Genomic DNA, 19,625 nt, shown 5'->3' on the forward strand with positions numbered 1-19,625 from the left:
AGCCAAAGGGCAATACAGAGAATTGGTAATGGGTCGAACCTGCAAGAAATCTGAGGTATCTTCTGCAATCTTGTCTGATAGGGACATGAAGGTATGCCTCCTTGAGGTCCAACATTACCAGCCAAGACTCCTTGCCCAGCATGGGAAGAAGCTGCTGTAATATGAGCATCTTGAATTTTGGCACCTGTAGATATGCGTTTAGGATGGATAGGTCTAAGATGGGTCTCCAATCTTTGTCCTTCCTTGGTACCAGAAATAGTCTGGAATAAAAACCTTGGCCTTGTTCTTTTGCAGGTACCTCTTGAATTGCTTTCATATCCAAGAGAGCGGAAATTTGTCTTTGTTCCTCTGCCCATTGATTTTGTGGCAGGTTTGGCAAGCCTCTCATTTTTGGAAGGGTGTGAAAGTGGAACCTGTAGCCTCTCTGTCTATAATGTCCAGAATCCATTTGTCTTTTGTAACAATGTGCCAGTTTTTTGAAAATACTGTCAGTTTTCCGCCCAAAGATGCTGCCATTATAGCTTTGTTTGGCAGGCATAGGGGGAAGTCATTGTGTCTGTTTTCTAAATGACTGCGATCTATCTTCTCCAGCTCTTGGGGTTGGTGCTTGCCACTGTCTAGCTCTGTAAGATCCTTGAGGTTGTCCTCTACCCCTTGGGTGTCTGTATCTGACCCTTTGAGGTCTGTCCGTGGCTGGAAAAGACCAATTTTTTGAAGGCCAGTTTCTGCTGAAGCGTGGAGGTTGCACCTGCAAGAAATCTTTTACTGTTTGCATAGATTTAGCTTTTTCCTCCATTTTCTTTAGTACCTCCTCAGCTTTAACACCAAACAATACATCTTTTTGAAGTGGTACATCTAATAACTTTGCTTTGACATGATCTGGTAAGGTTTGCTCTTTGAGCCAAGCATGCCTACGTATGACAGACCCCATGACAGCAGCTCTACATGAGGCCTCTAAAGCATCAAAACCACACTGCAAGGTATGTTTACCCACTTGCTCAGCTCCAAGCAACAAATCCTGCAACTCTTTCAAATCTGGTTGTTCTGTCTGTCTCATTTTGCTTTTCAGCTGAGATAACAAAAACTGTTGGTACTTTAACATATGAAATTGACAGTTTAATGCCCAAATGGTTAAAGTGGCAGATGTATACACCTTTTTCCCCCACCTTTCTAATGCTCTGGAATCTCTCTCTGAAGGTAAAGGGTTTTTAGCAGTAGAGGCCTTTATTCCCTTGGGACCCTGTGAAATTGTTTCTGGGTCAGCAGTATGGCTTTTATAAAGAAACTGGTGGGAATCAGGAACCCGGTAATACCTGTCTGGTTTAACAGGGGTTGGAGGTAAAGAATCTGGATTAAGACTGGCTTCTGCGTACACATCATCCAAAATATCTAAAACAGGAGGGATAGCCAGGGGCCTATGCTGGGGGAGCAGCAAAAATTCCCTGAGCCTTTTCTTGGAATCTGAGTAATCCTGGCCTTCCCAGTGGAAGTGCTCCCTCAATGTATGCAGGGGTTTCCCCAAAAGAGTAGTCCTCAGGGGGGGAGACCGAGGGAATAGACTCCTCAGCATCAGAGTCTTCAAAAGGGGAATAGGCATAATCCTGGTCCTCAGAATGGTCTGTGGTAATAGAAGCCTGGTCCGAGGAAGGGGAGTCTTCCTCCAGTCTGGGTCTTTTGTCAGAGGGGGGTTGAGAACCCCTGATGAGAGTTATCAAATCCTCAGCCATTTTAAGCATCTGTTTTTTAGGCATGGGGCCTTGAGAGGAGGTCTGAGGATACTGTTTTTTAGTTTTCATGGCAGCTTTAGATTTAGTGAGGGATTTAATAGAGAACGTGGTAGGCCTGAAGACGCCTTCAGAAATGGTAGGCCTCACTAAATTTTCAGTTTCCCCGCCAAGAGTGGCGTCGGTATCTGCAGTGGGAATGGAGACCGAGGAGACTGCGACCTCGGGTACTGAAGTCACCGGTAAAATAGTTTCATCGGTAGTCAGGGGCTGCGTAGGCGCCTCGCTGAGAACCGGTAGTCGGCTTAAGCATGGTCTCAGTACTTGGTGCAGACCTCAGATGTCGATCCTTGTCTTTGTGTCTTTTGCTTAAAACTGGCGTTGGTGTATCCGACGACATGATATAATTAAATTTTTTGCCAAAATAATGAAGGGCGAACTCCGCCCGGCGCTTAATAGTGCGCTTGTTGAACCTAGCACAAAAACGGCAGGCCGAGACCCTAAGCAAGGTATACAGAAAGAGTGAAAATCCTTATGCGGTATTTGCTTCCCAAAAGAAATGCAATTATTAACTTTGTCTGACATCGGTCTGAGGCAAGAGATGTTTCCCCAACGGGGTACTTGGCTTTAAAGAAGACTTCGGCTGAAATACTTTCGTAAATCTCAGGAGCTGGCCGACCAGCACTTGAGAAATCCTTCTGCTTCGGGCACCGCGCGGCAAGAAAGACTGTAGAAAATGGCGTCGGCTGCCTCTTTTATACCCCTGCCGCACTGACGTCAGGGAAGAAGCGACGACAACAGACGCTGGACCTGGACTTTGGAATTCGGCCGACTGAGGACCCGCCTGACGGCAGGATAACCCATCTGTAATGACTGCAGCTGTATGCACGATGAACATCTTTCAGTTACCAGCAAATACTCCCCCTATAGGTAGTAAAGGGTAGAAGACATAGGTACGTACCAGCAAGTAAGATGGGAAGGAGGAAGGGTAACCTGGACTGCAGCAGTGTATACACTCGAACATCTAGATTTATGGTAGGTACAAAACTGTACTATGTTCATCGTGTTACGCTGCTGCAGTCATTACTCTTGGGTAGAATCCCAAAGCTGAGGTAGGGTGGCTGGTTCTTATAAGGCATTAGGGGTGGCTATAAGGCCCTGCAGCATTGCAGTGTCGAAGCCAGCTCTGGATTTAGAGTATAGAGGCAGACGGTAATGCTTGGTGAAGGTATGCACAGAACTCCAAGTTGCTGCTTCCAAAATATCCTTGGTAGGTACTCCTCTGAGGCAGGCAGTTGAAGTGGCTGTTACCCTGGTGAAGTGAGATCTAATGCTGTTAGGTACATGTTTCCCATGGTGTGTATAGCAGAAACGTATACAGTGTCCTATCCATTTTGAAATTGTCTGTTTTGAAATGGCTTTTCCCTGTGCTCCTGCAGCATATGCTACCAATAATTGCTCAGATTTTCTGAAAGCTTTGGTTTTGTTCAAGTAGAAGCGTAACTGCCTGTGTATGTCCAAAGAATGCAGTAGTCTCTCCCCTTTATTCTGTGGATTTGGATAAAAAGTTAGCAAGTGAATAGTATGGTTTAGAGCCACACTTGATACACCTTTGGCATAAACGTAGGGTTAGTTCTTAAAGACACCCTGTCTTGGTGGAAAATGATGAAGGGTTCCACTGCCATTAGTGCCTGTAATTCTGAAACTCTTTGGGCTGATGTTATTGCCAGGAGCAGAGCAGTTTTCCAAGAGATATATTTTAAATCTGCTGTGTTAGCTGGCTCAAAAGGAGGTAAAGTTAATTTTTCCAACAAGAAGTTGAGGTCCCAAGTTGGAGTAGGTGCTCTACGGGGCGGTCATATGTTTTTAGCCCCTCTGAGGTACTGTTTTAGCAAAGGATTAGAGAAAATTGGTGGATCCGTGTTGTAATGAGCAGAGATGGCAGAGGCGTGGATCTTGATGGATGAAAAGGAGAGGCCCTCGTCCAGCATCTCAGTTAAACATTGTAGTATCTGAGGAATATTTGGGATAAGAGGGTCAAGGCTGTGAGCCTGGTTCCAGGCACAGAATCTCTTCCATTTATCCGAATAGGCTTTCCTGGTACTAGGCCTTCTGGCCTCCAGAATGACATCCATAACAGCTTTGGAGATCGGCATTGCTTGCTTGACTAAAGAATCTTCCATGCAGCTAGGTTTAAAGTCTTTAGCTGGCTGTGAAGTATCTGATTGTTGTGCTGAGTCAGCAGATGTGGGATTTGAGGCAAAATCCAGGGTGGTCCTTGTGCCAAGTTCTTTAAGATTGGGTACCAGTGCTGGCGTGGCCAGTCTGGTGCAATCAGGATCATCTTTGGCTCTTCTTGCCTGGCTTTTATGAGTACCTTTGGAAGGAGAAGTAGTGGTGGGAAAGCATATACTTGCAGGTTTCTCCAGATGAATGAGAGGGCATCCACTTTCCATGATTGTGGATAAGTCCTTGTGCAGAATTTCTGTAGCTGACAGTTCATTGGGGATGCAAACAGATCTATGTCCGGGCTCCACCATTTCTGTGTTATCATTCTGAATATTTGTGGATTCAATTCCCATTTGTGGGGATCCATGATGTTTCTGCTTAAGTAGTCTGCCAGTGTGTTTTTCTCTCCTGGCAGGAATTGTGCTTGCAGATGAACTTGATAGTTTAGAGCTGTGTTCCACAAGGTCATGGCTTGTCTGCAGAGGGGATAAGAGTGAGTGCCCCCTTGCTTGCTTACGTACCACATAACTGAGGTGTTCGGTCTTTAGTAGTAGTTGTCCTGGATGCAGCAGGTCCTTGAAGGCTATAAGGGCATTTTGTACAGCTAGCACCTCTTTTTGATTGATGTGAAGATGCCTTTGTTCTGCGGGCCACTTGCCCTGAATACATTTTCCTGCCATGTGTGCTCCCCAGGCGTAATCTGATGTATCTGTTTGTCAGTGTTTGCCTGGCTGTGGTTTGAGTAAAAGGCTGTCCCTTGTTGAGGTGACAAGCTTGAGCCCACCATTGAAACTCCTGTTGAAGGCAAGGAATTAGTGGTATAACTGTTTCCAAACTTTGACAGTGTTGTGACCAGACACACTTTAGGTGCCATTGTAGTTTCCTCATATGCAGTCTGGCATATGGAATTAGTAGAATGCAAGATGCCATGTAACCCAAGGCCTGCAGAATTTTTCTTGCAGGGAGTTGGGTTCTTGTTGCCATCAATTGAAAATATTGAGTCAGTTGTCCTTGCTTGTCTGGCGTGAGATAAGCCATCTGGGCCGTTGTAGTCAAGCTGGCACCCAGGAATATTTTCTCTTGTGAGGGCACTAGTTTTGATTTATTTTCGTTTACTGTGTACCCTAGGCAACTTAACTTTTTTACAAATGCCAGATGCTGTAGAAGAATGTCCTTGCTCTCTGCTTGAATCAGGCAGTCGTCCAGGTACGGATAAATTTGGATTCCTTTCTGTCTGCAAAATGCAATTACTGGTGCCAGGCACTTTGTGAAGACCCTGGGCGTAGTAGATAAGCCAAAGGGCAGTGCAGAGAATTGGTAGTGCATTGAACCAGCTATGAATCTGAGGTATCTTCTGCAGTTTTGTCTGATAGGGACATGCAGGTATGCCTCCTTGAGGTCCAAGGTTACGAGCCAAGCTTTCTTGCCCAGCATGGGAAGAAGCTGCTGTAGGGTCAACATTTTGAATTTCGGAACATCCAGGTAAGTGTTTAGAGAAGAAAGATCCAGAATGGGCCTCCAGGCTTTGTCCTTGCTGGGAACCAGAAAGAGTCTTGAGTAAAATCCTTGTCCTTGCTCCTGTGGTGGTACCTTTTGAATAGCTCTCATGTCCATGAGTGCTGTTATTTGTTTTTGAGCCTCTGCTCATTGATTTGGTGGCAGATTTGGCATTCCTTTTAACCTTGGTAGAGTGTGAAAGTGGAACCTGTAACCTTGAGATACAATGTTGAGAACACATTTGTCTTTGGTGATCATATGCCAATTGTGATAGAAAAGTGCCAGTTTTTCTCCCAAGGGGGCTGCCAAGAGAGAGCTGTTTGGCAGCTGTAGTGGGAAGTCATTGGGGCTGTTTTTTATATGGTTGGGGCCTGTCTTCCCCCTCTTTCTGGCCTGATGCACCCCATTGTCGAGGCCTGTAAGGACCTTGTGGTTGACCTCTACCTCTTGGACGTTTGTATCTGCCCTTTTGAGGTCTGTCTGTAGCTGGAAAGGACCAATTCTTTGTTGGCCAATTTCTGCTAAATCGAGGAGGCTGAACCTGTAAGAAATCCTTCACCATTTGCATAGATTTTGCCTTATCCTCCATTTTCTTTAATACCTCTTCTGCCTTATCTCCAAATAACACATCCTGCTGCAAAGGTGCATCCAATAGTTTTGCTTTAACATGATCTGGTAACATATGTTCTTTTAACCAAGCATGTCTTCTAATGACATAACCTGTAACTGCTGCTCTACAGGAGGCCTCTAAAGAATCAAAACCACATTGCAAAGTATGTTTTCCCACTTGTTCAGCTGCATGCAATAAATCCTGCATTTCCTTAAAATTAGGAGGATCTGAATCTGGAAGCATTTTTTGTTTCAACTGAGACATCAAAAATTGCTGATGTTTTAGCATGTGAAACTGGCAATTTAAGGCCTTCATTGCTAAAGTTGCAGACGTATATACTTTCTTCCCTCAACAGGCAATGCATTCTCCCATTCTTCATGGCATACCATACCTGTGTTAAAACAGGGACACCCTCCTGCATCATCTTTATTTTTTTCCTCTCTCTCAAACAGGCATGTGCCTCTAAGAATGGTAGCCAAACCAAAAAAATTCCCATAGCTCCCACTCCAGATAGTAGGACATCTTGAGGAAGGCACCTTGTAATGGGCAAGAGAAACAGAAGGTTAGGCGATAGCCGATAGGATACCAACAGGAAAGGGAAGGGGTAAAGTGAAGGAAATACTACTGCAGCACTGAGCAAACGAACATCTCAATTCTGGTAAGTTTCTAAAACAACTGGAAGCATTCATCACATTTTTCACTGCTGCAATGATGATAACACAGTACGGAATATTCTCAGAGCTTATCGATTAGATGGTGGCTGGCACTGAAAAGGTGTGATTTGTAAAAGATTCTGTAGTATAGCCTTGGTGATTCTTGCCCTGGCTCAAGTAGTAATATCCAGATTATAATGTTTAGAGAAAGTGTGGACAGATGACCACATACAGTGGATATAAAAAGTGTACACACCCCTGTTAAAATGCCAGGTTTTTGTGAAATAAAATATATCTAATTAAATAAAAAGGTGCTTCAACAAAGTATTAGTTTAAGGATGTGCACACTTATGCAACCAGCTTATTGTATGTTTTTTTATATTTTCCCCGTAACAGATTTGTTTTTCAATTGAACTGTACAGGTTATAGATCACATTAAAGGTGGGAAAAGTTTTGAAATTATTTATTGTGGTCTCATTTTTTTATATCACAAAAACCTGGCATTTTAATAGGGGTGTGTACACTTTTTATATCCACTGTATCTGCTTTCAAGATGGCCTTTGTGCTGACCCTCTCTTCAGTGGCAGCTGCTGTGTCTTGTGAAGAGTGGCCTCTAACATGCCCTGGGTACAGTCTTGCTATGGAAAGAGTAACAGAAGGAAATGCAATGAGACATTTAATGATGGTCTTGTTTAAAGACAGGCCCCTATGCAAAGGCTATGAATAACCAGTCTTTTTTTCCTTTCTTGGTAAACTTTCTGTTGCCTATATAAATCCAGTGTGTACAAGATGCTTTTCCTTTGTTCTATGTGGCAGGATAGAACACAGGGAGGTTCATTTCCGTATTTACAGAAACTTCTCTCACCTCTTTGGTCACAAAGGTTGTAATGTCTCTCCGTGATCTTTCCTTGACAAAAATGACAAAAGGCTGGTATGCACAAAGGCTTGAAGTTCTGATTTCCTTCTGGCAGATATAATGGCCATTACAGGGCAGTTCTGCCAGGTCATGTTCATGACGGGTACATCAGCAGCTGACTCAGGAGTGGAAAGTTAACTTCTTTGACAGATAACCAAGGTCCCATGGTAACGTTATCTTCTTGTTGAGGGTTTTCAGATTTAAGAACCAGTTACGTAACTGATTTATTATTAAAAAGGCATAAAGGTGGATCCCAAGGTAGGCAAGCTGAGACTGCAGACATATACTTTCACACTGAGGTATAAGACAATCCTGATTTGTAAAAGCCTGACAGGTATTTGAGGATCTAGAACACTGAAGTCTAATTAGGGTCCAGGCCCGTTCTCTGGCACCTAAGGGAGAATCCCTTCCATTTTGTTAAGTAGGACTTTCCTTGTTACCTGGTTTCCTAGCTTCCACTAAGACAGAAAGCACATCCTTGGAAAATATGTGCGTAAAGGGTATAACACGCTATATCATCCAAGCTGTCAGTCTTAAGATTTTTAGATTGTGATGTATGACCGACACAACCCCTCTTTTATTTTGGGTAACGAGGTTCATATGCTGAGGGAACAGAATAGGCTCTATCCTCATCAAACTCATTAGGGTGAACAAACAATTATGTCTTGGCCAAAATACAACTATGAGCAGCATTTTTGGTCAGTCTTCCTTTATCTTCTGTACTACTCCACTGAGAAAATGGATTAGAGGAAAGGTGTGGAGAAAAAGACCTGCTCAATTTATTGAGAAGGCATTCATTACCCTGAGCCTCTGTGGTTAGTGTCCTGGTGAAATTTTTTCTGAGAGGTTTGTTCTGTAGAGAAGCAAAAAGGTCTATTTCTGGCACACTAAACTTTGGCCTAAATTCAGAAATATATTCCTGCTAAACATCCATTAATAAGAGTCTGCCTCTGTTCTGTTCAACTCATCTGCCACAATGTTCCTCAAATAACACTGCAGCTTCCTCATGTACAGGCTTGCCAATGGGTCCATCAGAACTGAGAATGTCATGTACCTTAGTGTTGTGAGGACCTCATTGCCAGCAGTCTGACTTTGCTGTGCTAGTTAGATGATTTCCCAGTCAGCAGTGTCCAAAAGAGCTCTCAGGAAAAGGATATTCCCGTAGAGTTTTAGTTGAGATTTTGACAGTTTCAGAGAGATTTCAAGACTTTGGAAGCAAATAAGGGTAAACTGCAGAGCTGTCAACATCTCCTGTAGGGTTGCAGCATGAATCAGGCAGTTGCCCATCTAGCGCAACCAAGGCGGCCTGAAGGAAGAGATGCAGAAAAGCCTGCAGGTTTGCATTCCAAATTCTTGCACTTTTAGAAACTTGCTCAGCCTTCAGAAGTCTAAGATATGCCTTTATGTGTTGCATTTGTCTTGGTACTAGAAACAGTCCGGAGAAAAATCCTTTACCATCTTTCTGTTCTGATACTGTCTGTATTGTCCACTCTTTCTAGAAGCAGAAGTGTGATTAGATACAGTGGAAATAAAAAGTGTACACACCCCTGTTAAAATGCCACGTTTTTGTGATATAAAAAATGAGACCACAACAAATCGTTTCAAAACTTTTCCCACCTTTAATGTGACATATAACCTGTACAATTCAATTGGAAAAAAAAAACAAATATTTTTAGGGAAAAGACATAAAAAACGTACCATAAGCTGGTTGCATAATTGTGCGCACCCTTAAACTAATACTTTGTTGAAGCACCTTTTGATTTAATTACAGCATTCAGTCTTCTTGAGTACACACCTGCCATCAATTAAAGAAACTCTGATTAACCCCAAATAAAGTTCAGGTGTCCTAGTAGGATTTTCCTGACATTTACTCAGCTGCCTGCTACAGCAAAAGCCATGGTCCGCAGGGAGCTTACAAAGCATCAAAGGGATCTCATTGTTGAAAGGTAACAGTCAGGAGAAGGGTACAAAAAACTTCCACAGCACTGGACATACCATGGAACACAGTGAAGACAGTCATCAATAGGTGGAAAAAAAATGGGACAACAGTGACATTGCAAAGAACTGGACATCCCTCCAAAATTGATAAAAAAATAAGACGAAAACTGGTCAAGGAGGCTGCCAAGAGACCTAAAACACTGAAGGAGATGCAGGAATTTCTGGCAAGCACTGGTTATATACTACATGTGGCAACAATCTCCCATACTCTCCATATGTCTGGGATATGAGGTAGGGTTGCAAGACAGAAGCCTTTTCCTACACAGAAAAATATCCAGGCCTGGCTAAAATTTGCAAAACAATACAGCAAGTCTCCAAAAAGCATGTGGGAAAATGTGTTATGGTCTGACGAGACCAAAGTTTAAATTCCAAAAGGTACGTTTGGTGCAAAAACAACACTTTGCATCACCAAAAGAACACCATCCCCATGGTGAAGCATGGTGGTGGCAGTATCATGCTTTGGGGTTACTTTTCTTCAGCTGGAACTGGGGCTTTAGTCAAGGTGGAGGGAATTATGAACATTTCCAAATATCAGTCACTTTTGGCCCAAAACCTTCAGGCGTCTGCTAGAAAGCTGAAGATTAAGAGGAATTTCACATTTCAACATGACAATGACCCCAAGCATACATTCAAATCAACAAAAGAATTGCTTCATCAGAAGAAAATTAAAGTTTTGGAAAGGTCCAGCCACAGCCCAAACCTAAATCCAATAGAAAATATGTGGGGTGACCTGTGCACAAAAGTGCCCTTGAAATCTGACAGATATGGAGTGCTTTTGCAAGGAAGAGTAGGCAAATATTGCAAGTCAAGATGTGCCATGCTGATAGACTCCTACCCAAGAAGACTGAATGCTGTAATTAAAACAAAAGGTGCTTCAACAAAGTATTAGTTTAAGGGTGTGCGCACTTATGCAACCAGCTTACTGTACGTTTTTTATTTTTTTTATAATTTTTCCCCTAACAGATTTGTTTGCTTTTCAATTGAATTGTACAGGTTATAGGTCACATTAATGGTGGGAAAAGTTTTGAAATGATTTATTGTGGTCTCATTTTTTATATCACAAAAAAATTGGCATTTTAACAGGGGTGTGCACACTTTTTATATCCACTGTATATTCCGTTTCCTGACTATTTGGGATAAAACAAAGCACCTTGGCTTTTATGAAAACTGAACCTCCCATCTTTTCCCCAAGACTCTTAGAAGCCAAGATTCCTGAATGCTTTTCTCCCAGTCTTTTACCACTTACTTTCTGGGTGGGAATTGGCAGTGGTGCCAAATCTGGGCAAGGTGTGTGCTGGAGCGGGGACAGGGAACAGCTCTGATTCATCTCTGCTTTCTTATAACGTTCTCGGTTTAGACAGCCCCCAGGCTTCACTTTCTAGTCAGATTGCTATTTTCTACTGAACTAGTACTTCTCTCCCTTTGACTAATTGCTTTATCTGGCCTTCAGCAGAAGGGCCAGTTTTTAGTAGGGGTGTTTCTACTATATTTTGGCAGGGGAGAAAAGTAGTTGTTTCACAAACTGCACTGTCTAGGTGTCTGCCTCAACCAACTGTTGCAGGATTTCAGCTCTGAATAACATGCTGTCAGCTGTATTTGCTATGGCCTTGTTATGGCATCACCAGAGACCTCAATTCAAGAAGGCTGCAAAAAGTGGCCCACTGTAATTGAACCCCTTTTGCCTGGGATGGCCCTTGGATAGGTAGTCAGCCTTCTAGAATATCTTCTCCCTGGCAAAAAGGCTGAAACAAACCTAGGACCCATCAAAGAGGCTTGTTGCTGTTACATCAAATGCTCTCTATTTCTGGATTTTAAAATTAAATTGCTCTTTTTTCTATAGCCTGATTTATAAGCACTAAGCATCAAATAAATCCTTTACAGAAAGTAGAGTAAATCCTTTAAGATGAACAGCATTACTAATCATCCAACAGGGCAGGCTGCATAAGAAATCTTTAAACCACTCACCAGTCTGAGCACGCATCACAGAAATCCAAGGATACGTTTTGAGGGCAGTCCATGCAATGCCACCGAACTCCTAGAATGGGCTCCAAGCCACAGCTGTCACACTACAAAACAAATACAAATTAGGATGAATGAAGCATATAAGAAAACTACGAAGAAAATGCAAAGTTCAACCCAGTGACATACGCCTCTGAAGTAAGCCATATGCTAAAGAAACTACTAGAACTCTCAGTTATAAGCATTTTGTTTCTTTTCTAAAAAAAAAACAAAAGAAGGTTGAAGAAATTCAAGTACGTGCCAGCCAGGAACTCTTTTATAGCAAATATCCTACATTTTGAATGTCGCTCCGTTTTACCCACGTAAAATGAATCACAACATCTACATGTGACAATGTACACCAGCCCCTGTGAGTTACAATTACAATAATTATTAGTACTGGTTAGTTATCGGGCAGCCACGGTGGTGCAGCGGTTAGCGTTGTCGCCTCACAGCAAGAGTAGCCTGTAAAAATAATTCTTCACCTTGTAAAATGTACTTACATTGACTACAGACACCACATTTAAAAGTCCCTTGCCTTCTAAATGAAAAAGTACTAGAATTAGCAGCCTGTTCTAATACATTTTTAATATTCTGTCCTTTCCTATATACCACTTGGAGGGGTTTGTTTTTAAACACATCCAAATCAGTAAATTCTGAAAATCTCTTCCATTCCTTATCTAAAATGGACCTAATTTGATATGCATTATTGCTAAAATTGGTAAACAAAGGCCCTGCTAAAATCTACCTGACTGTTACTCTGTATCGAACCTGCTGTGTGGGGGGATAAACCTATATCCAGTACTGGTGAATATTTGTCATTCCTCCCTAATGTAACTTCTTGTTGTATGTTGAGAATGAGGTCTAAAGGATAACCTCTATCCTTAAACATTTCTTGCAACATCTGACATTCTTTAAAAAAATTACCAATTTTAGCAATAATAGGGCAGGTGCCTGTAATCAATGTAAGCACATTTTACAAGGTGAAGAATTATTTTTACAGGCTAGGGGGGTAACTATCAGTACTAATAATTATTGTAATTGTAACTCACAGGGGCTGGTGTACATTGTCACATGTGGATGTTGTGATGCTTTCTATGTGGGTAAAACGGAGCGACATTTAAAACGTAGGATATTTGCAATAAAAAGCATTCCTGGCTGGTGATAACTTGAATTCCTTCAACCTTCTTTTGGTTTTTTGGTTGGTGGTTTTTGGCTCATTTTATCGTGGCTTTTGTTTTTTTTCTAGTTACAACTCACTACAAAGAACAAGCATTTAACTCACTACAAAGAACAAGCATTTTGAGAAGAAACCCAAGAGTTGTGGACTGGTTCAGACTAGGTCAGTTTCACAAAACATGCTGTTAGAAGGCCGGGAATCAAAGGCCAGTCAGTAGTCTTTAACTTCTACGTTACATGTATTTTTTTTAAAAAATAACTATTCAAATTTCCAACCTAGCATAATTAGAATTGATTACGCATTGGTAAGAAACGAGTTGACACATAATATTGGGACAGAGAATGCAAAAAAATGTAACATAATACACACAGATTCGAAAATACAGAACATCTATTCCTGCGCAGCTGACAAAGTATATTTATTTATATTTGTGTATATTTGTTTACTGCGGCAGTACATTGATCTCAATGGACCAATTACAGGAGCAGTCTGGGTGAATAAGATCACATAAGAAATGAGCCAAGCATATTTACAAATGCAAAAATATACTGTAAAACATTTAGTTTAAAATATAGAAAAAGCAGTTTACAATGACAAAATGTATGAATGTACACTTGTAACATGCTTGAAACAGTATGGCAGTTAAGTTGCAGTCATCACAAATGACAAGGCAACTTGGATAGGTACTGCTCATTTCAGCTACAATGTTACTAGAAGAGGTTTAGAGCATATATAAGCTCCAGGTAAAGGTTAGAGGTTTATTTTTGCATCAGGGGGTATTACATAATCCTGCTCTCTTGAACACAAAGAAAAAAATATATTTTTCAAACTTGGAACAGCACACTGGTTGTTGCAGTTCATATCATGCACAGAGTGCTCAGATTTGTATAAAACATTATTTTTTTTTCTTCTTCTTTTATCCCGTAGCAAACAAGTTATGCCACACACAACACAGAGCTACAGCACTTGGTTTTAACCACAAATCCAAAACCAGCATTTATTTCTAAATGCTGGAATGCACTAAACAGTGATCATGCCCCTAACACTTTGCTCCGCGGGCAGCTGCCTCCTTCTCCACCCCCCAGCTAAGCTACTGCAAAGGGGTGAAAGAGTTCTACACAAGAGGAAAAAATAGAATGGAGAGGAAGAGTGGGAGATGAGCTGGAGAGGATAAAGTTGGGCTTAACGGGTGTCATAGAAAGGAAGTAAATGGAAGAAGAGATAATCAGCGCTGAGTGTTCTTTCTGGCAAATGAATAAAACCTTTTTTGGCTTCCAGCATATGTCAGACAGGTCAAAGGACTGTGTCTGGTTATTCACTTTCTTCACAGTCTATCATTTATGGCACACGTTGTGAACTATACGCAAGCAGTGCCTACAAACTTGGTCACACTCACTGACACAGTAACATTCAGGGAAAGCTTAGGAGGGTCAAAAAAAGATGGAAAAATACATTTCAAATAATTTTGGTTCCAGAGCTGCTCTTAACTGATTTACAGTGAAGTACGTTAAAACAATTTGCTGAAATATGTCTGTTTAATTTAACAAGTTAAGATACTTTCTTCAGTTCTGTCACTCAGTTTGTTTCTTTATACTCTGCTTGTTTGCATTTCTCTAAGTGAAGGTGGCATTTTGCAACTAAGGGATGATAAACTTAAACAGAATCTAATAACAGACTTTCTCAAAAAGACAAAAGCTCAGTCTTATTTCCAGCCATGCAGGATGGCACTACTCAACATTATGTAAAAAGTACAGTTTGTACACCTACCATAAATGTAGATGTTCGAGTGTATTCACTGTTGCAATCATCACACTTGGGCCTGCAAGTAGCCCTCAGTCGGCCCGAATACCAAAGACTTGGTATTTCTGCGTTGGATGCTGTCACTCCAGGACTGATGTCAGGTCATCAGGGGTATAAAAACAGGCACCCGACGCCATTACATCATTTTTCTTGCCCCAAATGTCAGGAGCCCCCCAAATAGGGAGTTAAGTTATGGTGAGGAAAACAACACCAGTAAAAAGTAAATACCAATACCCCAGAAAGGGTGAGTAATAGCCATAGAGAGGAGAGAGAAAAAAAACAAGCGGCCGGAGGGAGGGAAACCCGAACTGCAACAGTGAATACACTCGAACATCTACATTTATGGTAAGTGTACACAACTGTACTATGTTCTTCGTGTTTCACTGCTGCAGTCATTACACTTGGGTAGATTCCCAAAGCTGAAGAAGGGTGGAGGCAGTCAAGAAGAGTTAGGGCTGGCTAGTATGCTCTGCAGGACTGCTGTAGCAAAACCTGCCCTGGATGTGGAAAAGATAGGCAGGTGGTAATGCTTGGTGAACTCCAGTTAGCAGCTTCCAGGAGGTCCCTGGTAGGGACTCCCCTGAGAAATGCTGTAGAGGTAGATGCTGCCCTAGTGGAATGTGTTCTGACCCCCTGAGGGGGTGGTTTACCATGGTGCTTGTAGCAGAAATGGATGCAGTGTGCTATCCATTTGGAAATAGTTTGTTTTGAAAAGGCCTTGCGCTCTGTCCCTGTTCATAGGTTCATAGATTAGTACTAGGCTAACTGTCCTTGCGAGCCATTTTAAGCCTAGCCAATTATCCCTTGTGAGGCTCAAACTCTGTACCTTGTGTTTGCAAGGCAAACAGCTTGACCATTAGGCCACCCTCCCAACCTGTTGCAAAGCTGACTAGTAACTGGTCAGATTTTCTGAAGGGCTTAGTCCTATCAAGGCAGAATCTGAGCTGTCTGTGCACGTCCAAGGAGTGCAAGATCCTTTCCCCTTTATTTTCAGGATTAGGGAAGAAGGTTGGCAAATGGATGGATTGATTGAGAACCACACTGGACACCACTTTAGGCATAAAGGAAGGGTTAGTCCCGAGGGAAACCCTGTTAGCATGGAAAATAATGAAGAGTTCCACAGCCATCAGTGCTTGTAACTCAGACACACATCTAGCTGAAGTGATGGCTAGAAGCAAGGCTGTTTTCCAAGAGAGGAATTTTAACTCTGCTGATGCAGCAGGTTCAAAGGAGGGAAGCGTGAGCTTTTCCAGTACAAAGTTAAGGTTCCAGGCAGGGGTGCTTACTCTCCTTGGTGGCCTTAAATTGTTTGTCACTCTCAGGAACTGTTTGATAAGAGGGTGCGAGAAGAGAGGTGGCTCAGTGTTGTAATGAGCAGAAATGACTGAGGTATGTATCTTAATGGAGGAAAAGGACAGGCCCTAGTGGAGTAGATCTGCTAAGTAATCCAGGATTAGAGGCAGGGAGGGCAGTGTTGTGTCCTCTCCTTTAGATTGAATCCATGAGCAGAACCTTTTCCACCTATTAGCATAGAATTTTCTTGTACTGGGTCTTCTGACTTCAAGTCTTAGGGTTGCTGGGGGAGAATTCAAGGAAAAAGCCAGGCTGCAAGATTTAGGGTTTGCAGTTGTGGGTGCAAAATCTGTCCCTCCTGCTGAGAGAGAAGGGTTGGTTTCTGGCGTAGGTGTCAGGCTGGCACCGGTGTCAGGCTGCGCAGGAGTGGGTACCAGTGCTGGCGTGGCCAAAACAGGGTAATAAGAACTGTCCTTTGTCTGTCTTGTTTTATCTTGAGTAATACTCGAGAAAAGGAGCAGAGGGGGGAAAGGAATAAATTGAGAGATTCACCCACTGAAAAGACAGGGCATCCACTTTCCAGGCCCTGTTGTGAGGAGTCCTGGTGCAGAATTTGTTGAGCTGGTGGATGTAAGGGGAGGCAAAGAGATCCACCTCTGAGGTCCCCCATCTCTGAATTAGAAGGTTGAAGGTGCTGGGCTCCAATTGGCACTTGTGGGGTCTAGGTGATTTCTGCTTAAGTTGTCTGCCAGTGAGTTTTGCTAGCCTGACAGGAATTGAGCTTGCAGATGGACTTGAATGTCCAAGGCCGTGTTCCACAGGGCCATGGCTAACCTGCAGAGTGGGTAGGAATGGGCTCCCCCCTGCTTGCTGATGTACCACAAAACTGTGTTGTCGTCTGTTTTTATTAGCAGTTGTCCTGGGAGGAGTAGGGATCTCACAGCTGTCAGTGCATTCTGTACAGCTAGCATCTCTTTTTGGTTGATGTGCAGATGAATTTGACTTGGGCTCCAGAGGCCCTGAATACATTTGCCGTCCATGTGTGCCCCCCAGGCATAGTCTTGATGCATCTGCGGTTAGGGTCTGGGCGGCATGGGGTTGAGTAAAAGTCAGTCCCCTTGGTGTGGTTGCGTGCTTCTGCCCACCAAAGGAACTAGACAAGATATGATAGGAATGACAGTTTCCAGGTCCTGAGAACATTGGCACCAAAGACTAAGTACCACTGAAATTTCCTCATATGCAGTCTTGCATATGGAATTAGCAGTATACATGAGGCCATGAACCCTAGGGCTTGCAGTATCTTTCTTGTGGATAGCTGGGTTCTGGTGGCCATTTTTTTTTTTTTTTTTTTTTTTTTTTTTTTTTAAGTAGTCTGTCAGATAGACTTGTTTTTCTGAAGTGAGGAATGCCATCTGGGAAGTTGTATCCAAGCTTGCTCCCAGGAATATAATCTTCTGACAGGGTACCAGTTATGATTTCTTTTCGTTGATGGTGTACCCCAAGGAAGTGAGAAGGTTTTTCATAAATGTCAGGTGCTGCAGCAGCAATTCCTGACTGGCTGCCTGAATCAGGCAGTCATCCAAGTACGGGTAAATATGGATATTTCTCTGCCTGCATTATGCAATGGCTGGAGCCAGGGATTTTGTGAATACTCAGGGTGCAGTAGATAAGCCAAAGGGAAGTGCAGAGAACTGATAATGCATAGATCCTGCCCTGAAACGTAGATACTTCCCGCGCGACTCCCTTATGGGGATGTATAGATAGGCTTCTTTTAAGTCTAGGGCGATTAACCAGGCATCCTTGCTTAGCATAGGAAGTAGTAGGGATAGGTAAGTATTTTGAATTTTGGTACCACCAGGAAGGTGTTGAGAAATGAAAGATCCAGGATTGGGCGCCAAGAGCCTGCTTTCCTGTGTACCAGGAAGAGTCTGGAGTAGAATCTTTGACTCCTCTGTTCTACAGGAACTGGCTGAATAGCTCTGATACTGAACAGGGAAAGTACTCTGCCCACTGGTTTGGAGGAAGATCTGGGGAACCCTCTTGGGGTTGGCAGTGAATGGAAATAGAATTTGTACCGCTGGGATACAATGTTGAGAACCCACTGGTCCTGAGTGATGGACATCCGTTTTTTTTTGCATGAAGGGCAAGGTTTCCTCCTAGGGGAACAAGGAACTGGGCAGGGCTGGGAAGTGGAGTAAATAAGTCAGTCAACGTTTTTCCGTACGGAGGAGACTTACCACTCCCTGCTTTAGGGGTGGGGGCAATCCATTGCTTAGATCTCTGCATACCCTGCGACTTTAGTCTGGGTGGTCTGTTTCCCCTGGGTCTGGTTTGAGAAGGCCTGGAGGGTGCTGGAAAGGACCAGTGTTTGGAAGGGCAATCCCTACTGAATTCTAGGGGGGTTGCACTTGCATAAAATCCTTGACTTAGCTTTTTCTTCCATCTTTTTAAGAACCTCTTCGGCTTTGGTGCCACACAAACAGTCCTTATTCAAAGGAGCGTCTAGTAACTTTGATTTGACATGGTCTGGTAAGGTGTACTCCTTCAACCAAGCATGTCTTCTCAGAACAGAGCCAGTGACTGCTGTCCAGCAAGATGCTTCCAGCACGTCAAACCCACAGTGCAAACTATGCTTGCTGACTTGACTTGCAGAGTGCATAAGCTCCTGCAATTCTTTATTCGCTGCACAGTCTGAAAAGATTTCCACTTTTTGTTTAATAAGTTCCATAATATGTTGCTGGTACTTCAGCATGTGAAACTGACAATTCAATGCCCTAATAGCAAGAGTTGGAGAGGTATATACCTTCTTACCCCATCTGTCTAAAGCTCTGGAATCCCTGTCCGAAGGAGTGGGATTCTTGGCTGTAGTAGCCTTGATACCTTTAGGGCCATGGGAAATGATCTCTGGGTCAGCAGTAGGATTCTTGAAAAAGAATTTGTGAGAGTCAGGTACTCTGTAGTACCTCAGCAAACAACCATACGCGCCGCAAGGATGGCATGCAGGGTCAAGCCAACAATGTAAACCACCAACAACCAGCAAAAAACGATAGTGAACACGCAGTAATGAAGAAATAATGATTATTTATTTATAATTCCTTCAAATCCAGACCGGTTTCGGCTATTCAGCCTTTATCAATGAATACAATAAAGTGGTCTGGGTCTAAACAGGTGACACCGGTTTCGGCTATTCAGCCTTTATCAATGAATACAATAAAGTTTATTGTATTCATTGATAAAGGCTGAATAGCCGAAACCGGTCTGGATTTGAAGGAATTATAAATAAATAATCATTATTTCTTCATTACTGCGTGTTCACTATCGTTTTTTGCTGGTCGTTGGTGGTTTACTCTGTAGTACCTGCCTGGTTTCCTAGAGGCAGGATAAAGTGTCAGGAGTTAAATTGGATTCCATAAAAACATCATCCACAACATCCAATACAGGGAGTATTACTAAAGGTCTGTGCTGAGGCAACTCTAGAAATTCTCTGAGTCTCTTTCTGGACTGAGGATAGTCTTGGAATTCCAGTGGAAATGCTCTCTTAAGGTATGTAAGGTTTCACCAAATGAAAATCTTCTGGAGGGGAGGCAGAAGGAATGGATTCCTCTGCATCTGAATCCTCATAAGCAGATAAGAGCATGTCTTCATAATCAGAAATCTGAGTCATCGGACTCCTGGTCTGTAGAAGCTGAAGGGGCTGAACTTTTTGTCTCTTAGCAGGGGAAGGCTG

General features: G+C 42.8%; 1 protein-coding gene across 4 annotated transcripts in view; it reads right to left on the reverse strand.

Annotated features, from left to right (window-relative positions):
- The window catches only part of ZZZ3 (zinc finger ZZ-type containing 3), a 1,369,419-nt gene that overhangs the window by 16,336 nt on the left and 1,333,458 nt on the right, over nt 1-19,625 (reverse strand). For all 4 annotated transcript variants that reach the window (XM_044085855.1, XM_044085854.1, XM_044085853.1 and 1 more), the window contains one exon: nt 11,593-11,693. In XM_044085855.1, the coding sequence (XP_043941790.1) occupies nt 11,593-11,693 (101 nt within the window). The remainder of the gene's footprint in view (nt 1-11,592; nt 11,694-19,625) is intronic.

This window comes from Protopterus annectens, chromosome 10.part0, assembly GCF_019279795.1.
Source record: "Protopterus annectens isolate FY-2018-M chromosome 10.part0, PAN1.0, whole genome shotgun sequence".
NCBI lineage: Eukaryota > Metazoa > Chordata > Ceratodontiformes > Protopteridae > Protopterus > Protopterus annectens.